Source organism: Thermobia domestica, chromosome 7, assembly GCF_964235325.1.
Source record: "Thermobia domestica chromosome 7, izTheDome1.hap1.1, whole genome shotgun sequence".
Classification (NCBI taxonomy): domain Eukaryota; kingdom Metazoa; phylum Arthropoda; class Insecta; order Zygentoma; family Lepismatidae; genus Thermobia; species Thermobia domestica.
The window spans coordinates 82,847,846-82,867,662 of NC_137460.1; the positions used below are offsets into that span (position 1 = coordinate 82,847,846).

At 35.5% G+C, this 19,817-nt stretch overlaps 1 protein-coding gene across 1 annotated transcript; it reads left to right on the forward strand.

Moving 5' to 3' along the window:
* Nucleotides 1-274: 274 nt before the first annotated feature.
* On the forward strand, nucleotides 275-18,673 carry Gs2 (glutamine synthetase 2; the record flags this gene model as incomplete). The annotated part of the gene is given in 6 exon segments (XM_081764951.1): nucleotides 275-436; nucleotides 1,325-1,470; nucleotides 8,210-8,338; nucleotides 10,199-10,398; nucleotides 11,830-11,969; nucleotides 18,356-18,673. Coding segments are annotated over 6 exon segments (926 nt in total), but the record flags the coding sequence as incomplete, so codon positions are not given.
* Nucleotides 18,674-19,817: the final 1,144 nt, after the last annotated feature.

Below are 19,817 nucleotides of genomic sequence, written 5' to 3' on the forward strand. Positions count from 1 at the left end.
ATCGTGGGGCCTCAAATATTACGTAAGCATTCGAGAGAAATAGTTCAATTTTTTGTTTACTTTTCCATTTCATACATGCTTTTAAACGGGGCATCTTTTTCATTACATTTGAACGTCTTCTGTCAAAATAAGGTTTGCGGATTAAGGGGGCGGCATGTGATAGTACCGCCCAGGGCGGCAAAACTGCTAGCGCCGGCCCTGATAATAATTCAAATTTAGAAATACTATAGTGTTAAGTTGGTTGCAAATAACTGTTTTCTTTCTTTACTTACAGAACTTCCCATCTGGAATTACGATGGCAGTTCCACATATCAAGCTGAGGGAAGCAACTCTGATATCTACATTCACCCCGTGGCAATGTACAGGGACCCTTTCCGATTGGGCAACAACAAATTAGTTTTATGTGAGACGTACAAATACAACAAGAAACCAGCAGGTAAATGAACTCTTGACACATACTTACATGTAAGGATTGCATGATGTCGGTATGTAATTACGAAGTACTGAGATGTGTAATGAGGACTCTGAACGTATGAAACTTGACTTAAATATTTGACGTTTTGCAATGGTTGAGGCTATATAATTATCTTTCCTTGATTACTGCTATTCAAAGAAAGTATATATATTAAAGATGGCGATGCGAGAGAAATGACCTTGTTTTTTGTGGTTATTTTAACATGTATGGAAGTTTTGTAGTGCACAATGTACTGGTTTATGGAGATTATATATATATATATATATATATATATATATATATATATATATATAGCAAGAAGAAAGCAAAACAAATAGTTGTTGTTTCGGTTAGTATTAGTCAAGAATAGAGTTCTTGACCTATTGTGAGAATACAAATTTCCTAATAAGCAGGATTATAGTCTGTAAGAAGTGTGTAAGCTAAAGTGAATAATAGAGAATACACTGGAAACCGTAGTCAATTTTAATAGTTGCGTATATTCCGTTCAACTTACGGAATTAAAACCGAAAGAGTTAAATCACCCAGGCTTATTCCTGAAAAACAATAGTGCAATTAAGCTTGTGATTATTATAATAATAAATAATTTGTAATTATGGTTCATATTTAATTTTGAAGCAATTAACCCACAGAGCGTTGTTACTGATGCCAAATTATAGAAAATTAATCTCTAGAAGTGATTGTGTAATAAAATGTCAATGAACCATCTCAGTGAAGCCTGTTTCTGAACACACATCAGAATGCCAGGAATGTTTGTACTGCGGTCATTAAAAATGCACGTTAAAAGTAGTCTTCATATAGATATTTAAATCAAACATTGGAAAATAATAGAAATAAATTTTTGAATTTCAGATACCAATCATCGAAAATCATGTCTTGAAGTCATGAAGCGTGCTGCGGATCAGCATCCATGGTTTGGCATCGAGCAGGAATACACATTGCTTGATCAGGACCTTCACCCTTTTGGCTGGCCAAAGAATGGTTTTCCTGGACCACAAGTAAGTATTTCAAGAATGCATATTGATTTGTATTTGAATTTGGTAGATGTTATTGGGCTAATTTTCATAATCTCGTTGAGATGATGAATTTCAAAAGACAGTAATTTCAATTCGTGCAAAAAATTTTCATTTTTTCAAAGACATTGAAATGCAATATTTGGCAAGAAATGTTACTTTAAATAAGCGTTTTTGAAAGGAAACCAAATAAGTAGAGGCGGATTTTACATAAGAGCTACCAAACTACCACACAATTTAATGGCAAATATATTTTCAAATTTATTTGCTATATAGTCCGGGATCCACAGTACATGCCCGTAAAAATTTGTGGGTGCCCGGAGTTTTATTGTTGCATCGTGTTCTTCGACCTATCGCTTTCTATTTTTTCTTGGGTAGACATCTCAATTATGGTCGCTTATCTCCACAGACGCCATTTTCCAATATGGCCGCCAAATAAGCAATCACCATACATAACTAAGGAACTGTCATCTAGGAAAGTGATCTTGGTGTCGAATCATAGGTTTTCGGGGTCAGAGAATTCAAATATTACCTTACATTTGCGATATATTGAAGTCTTGTATATAATATAGCCAGGGGCGTACACAGAAATTTATTTCGGAGGAGGTCCAAAGCTGACACACCGATACCAAGTCATTTCAACTTAAGAGACTTTACAATAGGAGCTCTTGACAAGTTCGACTTTGAGGATATTCAGCGCTCTCAGGTACATTTGAGAGCCATCGTACTGCCGTGTTCTTTTTCAACATAAAACATCAGAAGAGATCCACAGAAAACAAAGATTTCACAAACTGCACTGATGAACAGAACTTATAAACTTTTGCGTGAGCTACCGTGTCGAAAAAAAAAAAATACTAAATCGAAGGAAGAGTACAACCAACCCTGCTCTTCTGAACAAGTTTAAAGTAGCTGAGGATGTTGGCATTCGTTCATTTGATGAGGCATTCACATGTGTTCTAAAAACTGAATTTATTTCTCTTACTCGATGTGGTGCGTTTTCAGGCGACGCTCAGTTCGTATCACCAACGTGGAGAAATATACACTCTTTAATTTCATCCAAAGTTGTACCAATTAAACAAGTTGGGTTTCTGCCAGTTATTCCTTTCCCAGTTACCGATTACGCTACTGTGTGTACTGCCCTTAAAATCTTTGAATCTGTGAGACAACTATTGAGACAACCCAACCTTCCGGTCTTCTGCGACGAAGGAGTATTCTGTACAGTTGTGTATAGTTCTAAGTAACCCAAAGGAATTTTATGACATATTGCGAATGCTTAGAATGTTTCATTCCACAAAAGTGGCTCTACGGTGTGGTGGGAAGTACCTCCTTGGTAGCGGTTTCGATGATGCTCTGGGTGAAACAGATCTTCAGAGTGAATTCAGTTAAGAGTGTACTAAATGGAAAATATGTTCGGGCGTTTCAAGGAATGTTAATTTTCTCTGAAGTACTCGAGAAAATGCGGGATGCTCTCTGGAGTAGTAACGAAAAGGAAGCATACAACAATTTGCTTAAAGAAGTAAATCAGTTTCAACTGGCCTTGCAAAATAGAGAAGAAAAATGTAAATTACTCCATACCAACTGTTAGTTTCAAGTCAACAACTAAGACTGCTATTTAAGATGTGTGAATGAATGTAACGAGAAATCAGAACTTTGCAGTTACCTCAACAATTTCCTTAACATTGAAGGACTCATCAAAATCTTTGTAACGTCTGATCACGAAGAGACTGGAATTTACATGTTGAGACTGTTGAGTCATTAATCCCTATATTTCAGCAATTCAATTACTGAATTATTTACGTTATGAATCATGATACTTGGAATTAATGAAGCGCCTTGGAATAGATTGTCCTTACTTGCATGAAAAGATCTTGAATGGTCAGTTTGTAGTTTCTGGAAAGCCGGCACCATTACATGCAGTGGGCCCAGATATGAAACAATTCAACGAGCTCTAAAAAGTACGACAGGAATTGGACAAACGCGTAAAACTCAGTACGTCACTGAATGGCAACTGACCTATCACGAAGTTCTCGCCATTGCCAATGTTTGGAACAATCTTATAAATGCAGAGGTAGTGAGTCACACAGAAACAGTTCATCATGAATTAACAGGGAAGCAAAGTCAATCCTTTGCTTCAGTTCATAATAGCAGAAGGTAATCCATTCAAATTTGATGGTTCTTTTATTTTACACAACATTGTGACGAAGGAAATTGTTTCTGAGGATATGAGGGCGAAAATTTTAGGTGTACTAAGAGATACAAGGAGTAACAAGGAGAAATTTAGGGAAGAGAGCTTCTTTACCAAAGAAAGGAAACTGACGGACAGAATTGAAAAAATCTGTCCCCACCTTCGAAACTCTTACCACAAACAACGTAACTGTGACACCTGCCATAATCAAATCAAGGGATTTTGCACAGATTCAGAAGAAAATCACATTGCAAATAAGAGGTTTGACAATGCAAGAAATACTCTCTCATGATCTCGTAAATTCAAGTTAGTTGTTTGAAGGTGATGCACCTTCGAGACCAACATAGTATGAGCAAGTATCGCATTTGGAGAAAAAATCGACAAGAGAGTAATTCATTTCATCCAAAATTTCAAACACGGACTACTGTAGTTGATTTCATGTCGCAGATAAGAATGTTGAAAATGTCAGTATTTAATAACTTTGGAGAAGCAATAAACGCTGTTATTGAACGAACCACTAAAGTATGCCCAGCCAAAGAAATACGCTTTATTTTTGACAATTATTGTGACAATTCAAAGAAAGTAAGAGAGTACGTCAATCAGACACTACCGGATCTATTCATGTTGCTTGCCGCCAGTCTCTCATATACCAATCCAAACTGAAATTCTGGAATGCCGTTCAAAATAAAATGATGTTGCAAGCATTAGCAAAAAAAATGATACTTGAAAAACTTTCGACAGACTTAATTCTTGTTACAAGCGGAATGGTAATAAATGACAGTGTCCTTCCTGCTACAGTACGCATAAAAAGAGACGTAATTAATATTGAAATGCTCACATCAAAAAGTGAAGAAGCCGACCACATTATACCTCACACATACTAGGCACTTGAACGAGGCGCGCAACGACTTGTCCAATGATACTGATGTAGCTATTTTGTTACTAAGATATTTTGCAACCTTGAGTAGTAAAGGGTTGAAGCAATTGTAGGTAACGTTCGAAGTGGGAGAAAAGAATTGTTTCATTCCTATTCACCACTTATATGATACACTTAGAGACAAAATGAGTAGCTCGTCCTCAAGGCTCACATTCTCACTGGAAATGGCATCAGTGTTGCCACACTTGGTACAATTGTACCAGATTCAGCCCTTTTTGTTATTCATCGGCCCGTTGGTACCACGCTGGCATTTTCAGCCCCTTTTGTGAAAAATTTGGTACAATTCTACCCAATTCAGCACCATTTAACAAATACTTGTCACATTTTCAAAAGTGTCAATAAAACGTTTCCCACATCTCACGTTACTCATACTGTGTGTTGGACTCTTAAGAAATGCTGTTGAACATTCAATCCGTGACGCTGCACCGGATAACACAACGAACTTTTTTTGTGTGGAAAATTCGTAATTCGAACTTTACCGGGAAACAAATGAAGCTAGATGGGCGCATCCACGCCGCGCATGAAGGAAACGAGAAACAAGTAGTGTGATGGAAATATTAGCTTGAAATCTTAAAAAAGAAAGAAGCACACACTCGTTGAATCAAGTGTTGCATATTCTGAAGACCAGCGTGCGCTCAAGTAAGTCTATAATTTATGTATCGTTGCAAAGATTCTACACCGAAACGATAATAGCACCAGTGCCGTGCCGTGGAAAATCAGCGCCTGGGGCGAGAATATATGACGGCGGCCCTGTACATATAAGTGAGGTCGATAGACCAGCCGCGAAGCACCACCATGGTTGTCGCGAAGCGTAATAAACTTTTAAAAAATAAACTCTGCTTTTCCATGATTTGGAGCACTTTTTATTACTTTTTCCTTCTATTATATATATAGTAAGGGGGCACAAAATTCGGAAGGAAGAAAGAAAAGATATATATATATATATATATATATATATATATATATATATATATATATATATATATATATATATTTTTTCCTTCCGAATTTTGTGCCCCCTTACTTCAGCGCCCGGGGCCGTCGCCCGCTCGCCCCCCAACGGCAGGGTACTGAATAGCACGAAAAAATACATTGACATAGTTGCCGGCTAAGTTGTTTACTAGTGACACCATATTGACGAATATAAAGATACACGAACATTTCTGCGTTTTATAGATCTATGTCGACGCGTTGTAACAAACTTTATACAGTATATGGGCCTAAAGTTAGATCACGGACGATCATAAGTGGGCAAAAATATTTTACTTTTTGACAAAAAAAAAAAAAATCAGCCCTTTTTGTTTCAATTTGGTACTATTTTGCAGCCCACTCCAGAGCTAGGACTGGCAACACTGAATGGCATTGTAAGTAAAGTGGGTACAAACAATGCAGCACTGAATGCACAACAACAAATTATCTTCATTTTGCTGAAACAAGCAGTCTCTCAGCTGAAGACATGAGGAATGCAGAAACATATTTTACGAAAGTGTGGGCGAAATCGACTAAAGTAGAAACTTTTTGATGGTTTATGCTATGAAATTTATCGACTGAGCCCTAAACTCATCAGAGCTGCAACTCCCTTCATCTACTATTCGAGGTCCCATTAAACACGCGTATTTGGTCATCGGAGAATCTGTTGTCATTAGAAAAGGAACATATTACTGAAAGACCTGTGAAATTTGGATGGGAGGAAGTAGACGGTTTCCTGAGACCGAAAAAGTTTCCGATCTTTACCAGATGCTGTATTGCGAGTGTGTTCTTGCAAAACAAACAATTGTAAACAATATATATGTAAGAAATTTCAATTGTTGCGTACAATGTACTGTCTTTGTTACAAACGCTGTGAAAATTCTCAGCTGTAAGTCACATGCATTTTGTTTCAGACTTATAAATTTGGACGCATATTAGGTAATCTTTAATTTTTATTTGCAAAAATAAACTAATTTTAGTGGTTTAAATAAGGTTGCTCAAATGTGAGGTATAAGATATGTGCGGGAAAGAATTAAATTGTAAAAGGGTAACGCAGTGCTCTTTATGAAACCACTTCGTTTTATGTGTTGATATTGATATTTTATATTTTGACACAAAAATAGCATATATTAAACATGACAAAATAATAGTAGAGACTGTAAATATTGTGGTTGCCAAAATGTTGTGTATAATGTTGTTTATATGTGGGAAATATTGTAAGAATACTCAGTTGTTTAGCCACATCAGCACCTTTTCTAATGGTTCAATTTGTTTATATTAATGATATTTTGCACCATGAACAAATATTAATTCATAATGGTACTAATAGCACAATATTTGATTTACTGCTTTTACATATATTGTGAAGGTAAAGCCCTTTTGTATATTAACTTTGTTTCCGAAACAAAGCCTTTTCAAAAAGACAAATTTTTAATTTCTTATAATTTTATTCAAATCTATTCGAAATAGTCAAATCATGATGATAGTATTAGACACTAAGGTGCATTCGATATGTCTCGTCCCGTACGTCTCATTTGCGTAATTATTATTTCAGAAGCCTTCAATGTTTGGTTGTTTTTAATGTTTGTGGTATTGTAGCGTCGTTAGTTTACAACACTGAACAATAAATGTGGTATTGTTTGTTTTCTTCTTAAATGTAGATTTGAAATTTGTAATAACCTGACGTAGTGACTTTTTTAAAAAATACAACTTTGTAATGGATTGTCAACACTGTTAATATGTTGGTATTGAAGAGTACGCCAAAATGTCTCTTTGTGGTGAACAAATACAATTGAAAACTTCTTTTGATTCGGTTTGTGGTTTTAGAGATATTCCCGTGGATGAATTAAAATGGTCCACCCTGTATATACATAGTGTATCTTTTGTCTGTAATATATAACATTCTTCAACATATAGCAATTTTATGGTAATATTTAGCTTCCTTGACCTCGAAAACCTATGGTTCGACGCCAAAATCACTTTCCTAGGTGACTTAGTTTCTTAGTTATGCATGTTGGTTGCTTATTTGGCGGCCATATTGGAAAATGGCGTCTGTAGAGATAAGCGACCATAATTTAGATGTCTACCCAAGAAAAAGTAGACAACGATAGGTCGAAGAACACGATGCAACAATAAAACTCCGTGCACCCACAAATTTTTACGGGCATTTACTGTGGATTTAGGACTAATATCCAGTGCCGTGCCTTGGGGAAAGAGGGGCGTGCAGGGCAACGGCCGGGGCGCACAATTCGGGAGGAAAACTTAAAAGAAGGAAAAAGAAAAGAGGAAAATTACTTGGAATATTTTAGATCAATAGCAGTATTTTTCAATCTATTATTTAATTGGTCCTATGTTACTTATGTTAAGAAAATGCATGTGCATATATATTTAATGAAAAAAAAGTTTAAAAAGTGCTCAAAATCAAGGAAAAGCAGTTTACTTTTGAAAATTTTCTTACATTTCGCACCAACCATGGTGGCGCATAGCACCTGGTCTGTCGACCTCTCGTATGTACATTACATTAGTCTTGAGATTATATATATAAATATAGTCTTGAGATTATATATAAATAAAAAATATACGTATGTACGTGTGTTAATTCCTGCTTATTTATTGTTATTTATTGTTTTCAGGGTCCCTATTATTGTGGAGTAGGAGCGAACAAAGTCTACGGAAGAGATATTGTTGATGCACATTACAGAGCTTGCCTCTATGCTGGCATCGAAATATGTGGTACAAATGCTGAAGTTATGCCTGCACAGGTAAATTACTACTAATTTTGACATTTTGGAGCGAATATAGTGTTCCAAAGTTTTTTTTTTTTTTTTTATGGTTATTACAAATTTTAGTGACAAGTAGGCAAAGCAGTTGCGAGAAATATATTAGTAAAAATATATATTAAAAAATAGGTTTGAATATTCAGAATTCGATTAATTTTAAATATTAGAACATAGTTCTATGAATTCTAATAGAATGTTAATCGCACTGCAGTAATTTAATACTAGTTAAAAACATTGTTTCAAGAAAACTTTCATTTAAAAAGTACTCTTATCCTCTGCAATTTAGATTTATTCGGTAAATACGGACAAGGTTAAAAGCACGCTAGAGATAAGCAGCAGCTTCTGGTCTATTGAAACATTTTAAAGAAAGTGCATACTTTAAAAGTATTAGTGCTTCATAAATCGATAAGTTTGGAAAGATGCCTGGAATATCATAAAACCTTCAAATTTGAATAATGGAAATGTAGCAAAAGATGGAATAATAGTGAGCCACTGAGAGAATTTATAACCAGGAACAAAAAAAGAATGAAAATGTTGTATATTTGATAGTGTAGACAGTTGAGGTTGTGTTACATATATATAGTTGTGAACTGTAGGAAGTCATAAGAATCTTTCATAAATTGTATTATTTTACTTTTTTAATTTCCTTTGTTTTATCTGCCTACCTGCCTCTATGATCCAAGCGATCTTAGAGCATTCGGTGAGCTGTCGCAAAACCTGTCTGTCGGGGGTTGGAATCCCTTTTAGGGTCATGTAATTTCACCATTCTTTTCATTATTGCTTCTTATGGTATCTTTCAGTCGAGACAACCGAAGAACATGAAACTTTAAAAAAATTGTGTTTTTTACTTTTAGTAATTTTTCCTTTGGGAAATGATAGCGATTCGATCTGAAACACGAAGTTCGGATTAAGCATTTAATGCTTAAAAATCTGACGTATGTCCTTAATGTTAAAACGTACGTCCTTAATGTACGTTTTTAAAAATCTGACTCACTTTCAATGCCTTATTCTAATTGATTCATATGCTTGTGCAAAATATCATTGACTATCATATTTGTCGTAATGTTAAACTAGAACAGCTGTATGTTTGAGATGGTTATCAACTTTCAGAAACATGACGTTGACGAGCATAAATTTTTGTCGAGCTGTTTCTACCAATAGGTGAAATATATCAGACGTATTGGCGTGCCTGCTTTAGCTTTTTCTCTTCAGCTTTTTTAGTTCACCGTCCTACGATGAAAATAGCTAAGTAAGTCAAAACTCTCTAAATTCTTACATTGTGTACTAAAATTCTTTCTTGTCATCAGTGGTAGAAAGTCACTAATTTTATTTAATAAAATCTAATTTTACTTAATTCAATGGCTAAGCGGTTAGCGTACGCGACTATGGCGTGGGAGACCCGGGTTCGATTGCCGGCGGGAGCTCATGTGGTTCGGATTCCACGTTAATTAGTAGGTCCACGTCTCATATAGCCTCGCTGCTAAACGGTACGTTAAACTCAATATCTAGGAAAGTTATGCTCATTTTGTCAGTCGGAAATTTCAAATTTGAAAAAAAAAATCAGTTGAAGAAAAAAATTCTCAACGGCCCCTTAAAGGTCCGAGTGTCCTGACATTTGTCGGGAATACCCCCCTTCCTCGTTGTGGGCAGCCTTGATGGTGGTGGTGGTGGTGGTAGTAGTAGGAAGATCTGTAAATTGTGGATTTTGTTTCTTAACATTATTGTTCAAATATGAGGTTTTGCGTAATCAATATGTGTAATTGTAATTTATCAGCGCGAAAAACTTTTTAATTCTTCTTTTGTATTGTGAAAATGGTTCAAAATACATGTTTTTATTTTCAGTGGGAGTTCCAAGTAGGGCCTTGCGAAGGTATTACGATGGGCGATGATTTATGGATGGCCAGGTTCCTTCTCCATAGAGTTGCGGAAGATTTTGGAGTTGTAGTCACATTTGATCCAAAACCAATGAAGGGCGACTGGAACGGAGCAGGGGCTCATACAAATTTCTCCACAAAAGCCATGCGAGAAGAAAACGGCATTATGTACGTAACTTTTGTTTTAGTTTGAAAATGTAGACAGTAACTTCAATCACTTTTTCTTCATTGGTGGTAATCTTGATCTGAGTCTAGGCTCTATTCTATATTCATGCACCAAATAGATTCCTAGTAAACAGTTGTGGGTGCGGAATAAACTCCGAACACTAGTTCAATAAAACAAGATGGAATGCAATTTACACAAATTTGTTATAGCAGTGAAGGAAATTCTTTTAATTACTATATAACTTGTGATGTTAAATATTAATAATAGTTGTTGCACTATGAATCTAGTTTCAGAACACGTGATGGTAAATATTCTCACAAGCTATCGGTATTTAAAAGGTTACGAGTAAAGTAATCTAGTATTGTCACGTATGTGCAGAGTTTTCTGAAAGAAAAATATAAAGTATAACTGGCAGCTGGCTGAAATTTACATGGTATTGGAATTTGAGCCTTTTAGCTGCGAAACAGCCTCGCGTTATTAGGCGAATTAAACGTTCTATTGTGGTACTAAAATCCATGAGAGACCAGCGGAAATGATTCACCTACTCAGCACACTTCCGTTATTTCACAGCTATTTTTGGCTTATTTTCTTGTTTCTATTTTAGTGTTCCAAAGTTTCTTAGACTACTTTCCTCACAACGCTAGGCGAAAGCCCAAAAATTGAACCCTACCGGAAATAAGACTTGTGACTACACATCAAACCCAAGGAAGTTATTAGTCTGCATTCAAGCTGTTTATATTAAGTGATACAGGGAGCATAGTTTCACTTTCCTAAATAACCTTACTGAAAGTGGAAATGAAATTACCATTTCAAAGATATTTGCGTTTATTTCTATTGTCCAATAGGTTTTTGCGATAACTCATCAATCCGGAATCCAGCAAATAACGCCCAAGTTATACAAGCTTATCCTCCTATTACTTTAAACATCAATTCAACAAAAGGTAGAAAAATTGAATACAGTTTCAAACCTAAATTAATGCAAACAGATCAGCCAGTGTATAATAGCCACAAATAGGGGCAGCTATCTCCATTCTGCACTCCGATGGGCGCATGTGTTAGGATATGTAAAGTATATATTTCTGCCCTCGGGATGTAGTAAGATATTTTGATGAATGGAATTACTATTTCGCTATCGATGTAGCTAGTTGTTTCCAATATTATTTAGGTTATTTCTACTGTTACTTAAGTAAAACGCTAAGAAAATATTTTTGCTGATCTATTACATATGCAAGTGGTCAAATGCGAACAATAGCGTCTTTAAGATATAAGGTAGATTAGACAGCATACCATTGCAATTGTCTAAATAATGCAAATCACATCTTTATAATATTGATTATTTTAAATGTCCTATTATGTACGCATAGTTAGTAGCGTGAAATTGTTACCAGGGTATTATTTAGTAACTTGGAAAAATTTTACTATTTCTCTTGCAGCGAAATCGAAAAGGCTATTGATAAGTTGTCTCGTCATCACATTCGTCACATCAAAGCTTATGATCCACACGAAGGCAAGGATAATGAAAGAAGGCTGACTGGTCTACACGAGACATCATCGATTCATGATTTCTCAGCAGGTGAGTTTCAGAAGTACTTTAAGGATGTCCTCTGCACCTGAAATCCAAACTTTTTCTTTTTTTTTTTTTTAAAGCTGGGGCAAGCAGCGTTCACTAGCTTCTTGAATAACAGATTAAGTGTGCATAACATACGTTTACTTGGCTCCGAGTAGTTAAGTATGGGTAAATATGGTAGCGCGAAAAGCAGGTGAAAATACCATGCAATTATTAGACTACTTACTTTGCTTCAAGTAATATTAATAGATCTCGTAAAAAATATCTTGAGCCAAGGAGCGAAGAGTATATTCGTATCCATTTTGAAATTGTTCCGCACTGAAAATTTTACACATTTCTTCTCTTAAATACGTGAAAAAATATATCTGCAATAAATTAAACATTTATAATATTCATGCTACTAAACATAAATTTGAATAAATTGACAACACTGAAAGACAGTCGGTTAGCTTAATCATTGTAGCTGCACTGTTTTGACAGTCTTAATAATGTGTGTAAGGGTCTACGAAAGATCGGATACTCAATTTTTAACTAATAAATCGGAAAATAATGAAAATAAACGAGTAGTCATGTTAATAGTCCCTGAACTTGGTTATAGGTGACATGCAATTTGCAGTAGAAAATGAACCTGCAAAAGCAGAAATTGTGCTGGTTTATTGAAATTGTAAAATGGAATGAAAATTCAGTATACATTATCAGGAAGTCTCGTTCCAGAAGTTATAGCATAGAAAGCAGTTTTAACGAACTGCAAGTACACTAAGAAAGAATTCTCATACATCTCAACACAAACTTGAAACATTGTCACACAGTCTCAGGAAATCGAAGCTAGCAACAGAAGTTGATCAGATTCGATTGTACACAGGGTTCAGCGTCAATGCTTCAATAAACCAACAGTTTGACCCAGTGGCGTCAGGAGTATTTTTCAGCTGGGGGGGGGGGACTGCTTTTGAACTGTTGTCTTGAAAATAGACTCGGGAATGTAACATAGGTAAGATAATACGAATATATGTTCGTAATGTAACAATAATTGGATTTGGTTGAACAATATAATAATAATAATAATAATAATAATAATAATAATAATAATAATAATAATAATAATAATAATAATAATAATAATACTGTAATGTAATGCAACTATAAACAGTTTCGTAAGGGTAAAATTTCCATGTACGAGAAGCATCTTGGTTTACATCTTTAAGATCAATTAATCCAGTGCCAGTTTTGTGCTGGGTTTTGGTATTTCCACTCAAATCTCAGTTAAAAATGTATAAAATAGTAAAAAAAAATTGTAGCACTTACAATGGCTGTAAGTACAATTTTTTAAAACATTTTATATACATATTTTTCTGTGTTGGGAATAGTCATACGGACACTATTCAAGAGTCTTGAGGCTAATTAGATCACTTGGAAAAGAAGAAATTAAAATTATGTCTTTAAAAATCCAGTTCTGGTGTTGCAGTATGTAGTGCAAAGTAATCTAAACATTATAAAACAAGTTAAATTATCAAGTAATGTATTTTTTTCTACTTGACTTCGTGCCAGAAATGGGAAGAAGAATTTTCTCCGAAGACTTCATAAAATTTATGTAGAAAACTCAATTGCACTAATTATCCAGAGTTACATCTACTTTTTGTTACTACACTCACTTCAGTATGTCCAATTTATTAATACATTCACCTCTCTTCCTAATGTCATTATATTCACTTCACACACTAATAAAGTACAACACAATTGATAAGGAATAATTCAAATTTATATTGAATTTTAAGTGCTAGTTTGCAATATAAAGAATTGGTTATATAACGGTTAACTTTTTCACTTACTTGATTCGAGATATATTTCTTTAAAAAAAAAGACCAAAAGTAGCTTTCCTTTCGCTTGTCTCTGTAAATTCTCTTACAATGATGTTTAAATCTAACTTCGAAGCCTGGTCGTTGTGCACATACAAAAGCAGATAAGATATTCTTTTCTGCGTTATGGACCTCCTCAAATATATCTTTAAACGATGCAAAGAGATGAATGATCTTTCGAAAGACGTTACAGAAGCTCGCACAGTGAGAACGAGAGTCTCTAGACGAACGACTTGGTCGAGAAGCTGCGAACAGTTGGGGCTTCAGCACTAATAGTTTTTAATATGCTGGTGGTCATCAAAATAGCTGACATAATCTACCCAGGTTAAAATCCGACGCATGAACTCCAATTCTTTCTTCAAATAATCTCTTGAGAGAAACTCACCATCATATACAGCTCCTTCACAAAAGTATCTTTTCGAGTTTTATGATTTGTTTGAGGCCTGGCTGATTGAAACGACGCTGCACTTCATTCAGCAAGTAGTCAATGATATCGAAGTATTTTTTTCGAAGATCTGATGCAGTTTCTAGGGTAGCTGCTTTAGAAGGATTATCAGTCTGTTCCAACCTAACTGGTGTTCTCTTTGTTCTTGATGAAGTAGGCAATTTTAAGTGCAGTCTGTCTGCAGTTTCCTTTGCTTTCCTATAGATGTTCTCAAATGCACTGTCTGTTCGTAGGTTTCTCAGAGTATCCTCTAGAATCACTGCTGCTCTTTTAGCTCCAGAAGCAGAAGCTTCAGAATTTTGAAGCACTTTCACCAGTTGTTCGAAAGGTACAAAAGCATATATACCGACTATCAGAGAAAACATTTTGAATTTGTTCATTCTTGTCAAATACCCTTTCTGCACTACTTTTCGATTGTCGTTCAGACCAGTGCCACTTCTGTTACTGATGATTTCTTCAAACATGATTTGAATTCATTTGTAGTTAGATAGGAATCTGATTAGAGATTTTTCTCCTAACACACCAAACAAGGGATATATTTTTCCTTCTCACTACAAAACTTACTACACTATGCATATTGTTCGTATGATCACTAATTTAAATTTATAGAAAATATATTTAAATGTCCTGTTACACATTTAAACTATTATCTTTTTTGAACTTGAAAATCTCATTCGACGACTCGTTTCATATTCAGACCTATGATTACTTAAACAGCAATTCTTAAAGAATTTAAAGTGTTTTGAGAATGTACACTCCTGTCCAAAATGATTGCCGCATATCTATAAGTATCTTATTGTAAGAATATAATTTGATGATGATTTTGCTGGGTACTTTTAATACTGATCGGGAAATGTATATTTGTGGTAAATTTCATAGGAAAAGAATTGTTAATACAAAAATTAGAACGAGTAAAACAAAATGTTGCTAAATGGACAAGTAAGTTTTATTTTCGTTTTATTCTTATTTTACTACTCTTTTGACATGAAATTTGTCACACACATGTCTTTGCCGATTATAACATACTAACATTGTAAGAAATACCGGGTGAATTCGTTATCAAGTTATATTTCTACAACAAATTTAGACATGCGACGATAATTTTGGACATGAGTGTACATCAATGGAAATAAAGAGTCTTCAATTCTTTTTCCTAAATCTTTCTAACATGGAATCAGAAAAAGCGCTCTGTCTCATGTTTCAAAGAGAAAGATGAATCTGGAACAGATAATTTTTCACATTGCCATAAAAATAAATTAAAAAAAAAAATCATACAATCACTGTTGTGTGACGTTTTTAAATTCTGAAAGTGAGGGGGCAAAACGAGTATCTTGCCCACCCATGAAAATTTCAGGGGGAGCAGCTGCCCCCTTGCCCTCTCCGGTTCCGACGCCCCTGGTTTGATCTGTCGTGGGTTCTGAATTTTCTACAGGACTGTATGCTATCTGACTGCAGTTGAGAGTAGCACTGAATATAATTGATTTATTAATGCTAGTAGTTGATCAATTTATTAAATTCAAACGTCAGACTTGTTACCCATACTGTGTACAATTGTATGATGTTAAGTTTCCGTAAAGTAAAAATCACTATTACATTTTTTCCCAATAACCAAAAGTAAGAAATTGCAAAACAGTGTCCTAGTGACCTTTTAAATTGCTGTTAAAAAAAAAAAAAACTGGGAAGTTATGTACAGCTGCTGAGAAATAGTTATCGTATGTGTGGACTTCATAATTTTGCGCTCGACGTATTTCTCAGCAATGCATATCAGAAATTACACTGCTCCACATCACTTAACAAACTCGATTGAAGTATCACAAAGTATAATACATATAAGGTAGGTACAGGTGTACAATACAACACAAGTGAACATTATTTCAGATGTGATGTACAGGTGGCGAGAAAGTTCAGAACTAGAATATCTCTACGTGAAAAACTATAAAGAGAGCACAGAGGCTGTGAGTATGGAGCATGACCACCTCAAACAGGCACGATATCTCGGCTTCATTTTGCGAATCACTGTTTATCAAATATTGAAGAAGATAGCTCCATTTCTCTATTCGGGTTGTCTGCAATTCAGGAATTGTTCGTGGTGGTGGGATTGTCGGGCTATTTGCTCAAGAACATCCCAAACATGCTGATTGGATTAAGATCCGGTGAGTATGGAGGCCGTTCAGTAAGGTAATTTTTTTCGCCATATAATTGGACCCAAGATGTGTATAGTGTAGACGTGTATTGCCATCCATAAAAAGAAGTTCGGACAAGATGCTCCACGCAAATGGCAAATATGTGTAACTTCATTTCGATAGCGTCGTGCCGTCAAATTTCCATTCCCACAATATGGAAATCCGTTTGTATCTCTAGTGTGATTCTATCCTACACCATGATAGAACAAACTCAAAGTACGGCCTCTCAGCAATAAAGGTAGGGTGATATCATATTCCTGGCTTACTCAGCACAAATTTTCGACTGAAATCAGACGATAGGCTGTATCAAGAGTAATCAGAGCACAATTCGTGTCCAGTGATTTTCTTCCCAGTCAACATGTTCCTGATACTATATGTATCGCGCACGTTTATACTTACGTTTCAGTGGCACATACAGCACGAGCTTCGTGGCTTTATTTAGCCGCCAACAGTTTCACGACTAGCGTCGACCCGTAGAATGAAACAGATCATTGTCAGTTGAGAGCTAAAGCTTGACTTGCGTCTGGGAGTGATTGTGAGAAGCCGATCATGAACTGCTGTTGTCCTCGGATGGGCTCACCATGACGTCTACTGAAAGCGGGACCATTTTGGAAGGCTGACACAATCTTGACAAAACATTTTATTCACATTGAATTTACGCGTTACTCCCACTTGGGACTTGACCACTTTCCAGTTGTGCGACCTCTGTCAACGTTACTCAAATTATGTCATTCATTTCAAGACACATTCATGCTTATACTTGAAACCCCATGCACGAAACACAACTTTACTGGTTGCAAACTGGGCTGAAACCAATCTGTGATTTGCGCTGGAAGGTTCAAGTTCACCTTGGTTGCTAAGATACTGCTCACGGGATATAGAATCCACTCACATTTTGAGCTTTCTGTTTGTACATGTCCTATAAGTATTAGATGGATACAAACCAAATCCTATATCATGTTCTCTTGAGTTGCTTAAGTTACGTGGAACCGTGTAGAAGACAGCTGAAACAGGACAGGATTAATTTGAAGCAGAATTCATTTGATCGTAGTTCGAGAAGTGATTAAGAATAAATAAGCTATAATTGAAGACACTATGTAAGAAATGGAATCAAAGTAGTTAAAGAAAGACAGTATGTTCATAAAGTCATTCAGGCCTAAGTGTTAAATTGTAGGACATGTCTGTAAGGATGGAGATTTGTTCGTGTTCAGCCCTTGGGAGGCAAGAGGTAACTACAAGATTATGGAATCATGACTGCCACTAAGACTATCACAAGGACTAAGAAAGACTATTTATCACAAGGAAAATTTGGATCTGAGGGTGCGGCAGCTGTACTTGTAGGTAGCTGCGATAAAATCTATTATAAGTTTTGCTAGGAGTGGTAGTCTTAGTTTTGACCATGTATCTTGTAGTTCTTATTTTCTCATAAGAACTTAATATCAATGTAAAAAGTAGCATTTAAATTTCAAACATCAGACATAACCTACGGTTGAAGAAGACACTTGAAACTAATAAATCCACCCATCAATATAAATGTACAATCTTTATTGAACTATTGTAGGTTTCCATTTCTTTCGTCTCCATTACAGCATGTTTCGTCCGAACCTAGATTCTTAAAAACCACTTTTAAATGTTACACTTTTAGCCATCTAATCTTCCATATTTAAAGATTAAAATTAACTCCTAAATTATATAAATAATGCAAGTCCTTTCCCCAGTATATTTATAGCGATCACAAATTTATAATTCTTTGTCAGTCTCTTATCTGATACAGTATTTCAGTTCCCAATTCCTAACAGTAAATAATGAGGGAGTGTTTCTAGTGGGATCATATGTAGTAAGCTAGATATTAAAATCATTGCATGTGATATTTGTGCCTAGAGAGCTATGAAAATTTAAAACTCGTTGCAGGTGTTGCAAATCGAGGTTGCAGCATAAGAATTCCCCGAGGAGTTGCGGAAGAGAGGAAGGGTTACCTTGAAGATCGTAGACCGTCATCCAACTGCGATCCTTACAGAGTCTCTGAAGTGTTGGTCCGTACAATTTGTCTTGATGAGTAAATGTGTTCTTTTATATTGATTAAAAAGAAAGAAAAGAAAAGAATCTTATGTTTTTAAAACAATCTGTACATTTGAACATTTTTGTCGTTTTTTGTTTTAACTGAATTATCACAGTATTTGCATTTTCCTTTAAAATAAGTATATTAATAAATAAATGGTTTTTATAGTTCCCAAATGTGTGTTCTTTAAACCTACCCAAATATGTATTTCGTAAACATTATCTTTGGTGGTATTGTGCGGGCCGCATTTTTGCCGATCCCAAACATTTCAGCATTCTTGCCAATTTGATGTCGAGAACATAATCCAAACAACCCCTGCGGGGCTTCTAACCCGTTCCTACTACTACTACTACTACTACAACTACTACATTAGCTGTGGATCTATATAGTACAAGGGCAAACGTACTACAACTACTACTACATTTGCTGTGGATCTATATAGTACAAGGGCAAACTTATTTTAATGAAAGAAGTTTAATGAAAATTTTAAAACAATGATCATTAAATCACTTTTTGAATATTATTTTTAATCTTATTTTAACGAAAGAAGTGTTATAAACATTTTTAAAAGTAGTAAAAAAACTGTCCGTAGGCAGGATTCGAACCCTCGCCAAAAACTCTTTTGTTACTAGCATGTTACGCTAGACCACTCGGCTATCAGAGCCGACAACAATTTTCGTTTATTTTGTGCTATATGTAGATCATGTCTTGTGATATCGCATCTGTATCGACCAATCAGATCAGAGGATATGCTGAAACGTTTGGGATCCGCAAATATGCGTGCGGGCCAGCTTAATTGACATGTGACCTGAACGCTGCTCGTAGGTAGACCAATCCGATGAGAGCGACGTTGCCAATCTGTAATCAGATCAGACTGCTGATGCGCTGTTTTTTTAGTGAGGCGTGAACCTTGTAAATTAGGCAATATTCTTCCACTTAAAGAAATTCTCCAGAGATCTGGCAATAGCGCATTTCGAGCTTAAATGCATTCACACCAAAGATCAATTCAGCAGCCGCGTATTATCATTCTGTGTAGTGTTATGTGTATTATGCGCAGAAAGCGCCACAAATAATTGCACATGCCGCTGAATGCGGTAGTTAAGAAAATCATCTGTAGGACTGCCAGGTAAATAAGAGTACCTTGTGCAGTGAAAGATTAGATGCCGTTGGGCCGTAAGTAATAAAATGCATTATCTTTTGTGATTATAGCTAAGTTATAGGTTCATATTTTTAAGACTTGCTGAAATGCCAGTACTTAGCACTGGCAGTATAAGATTTATGCAGAAGTATCTGGAAAGTAAACAAATGAAACAA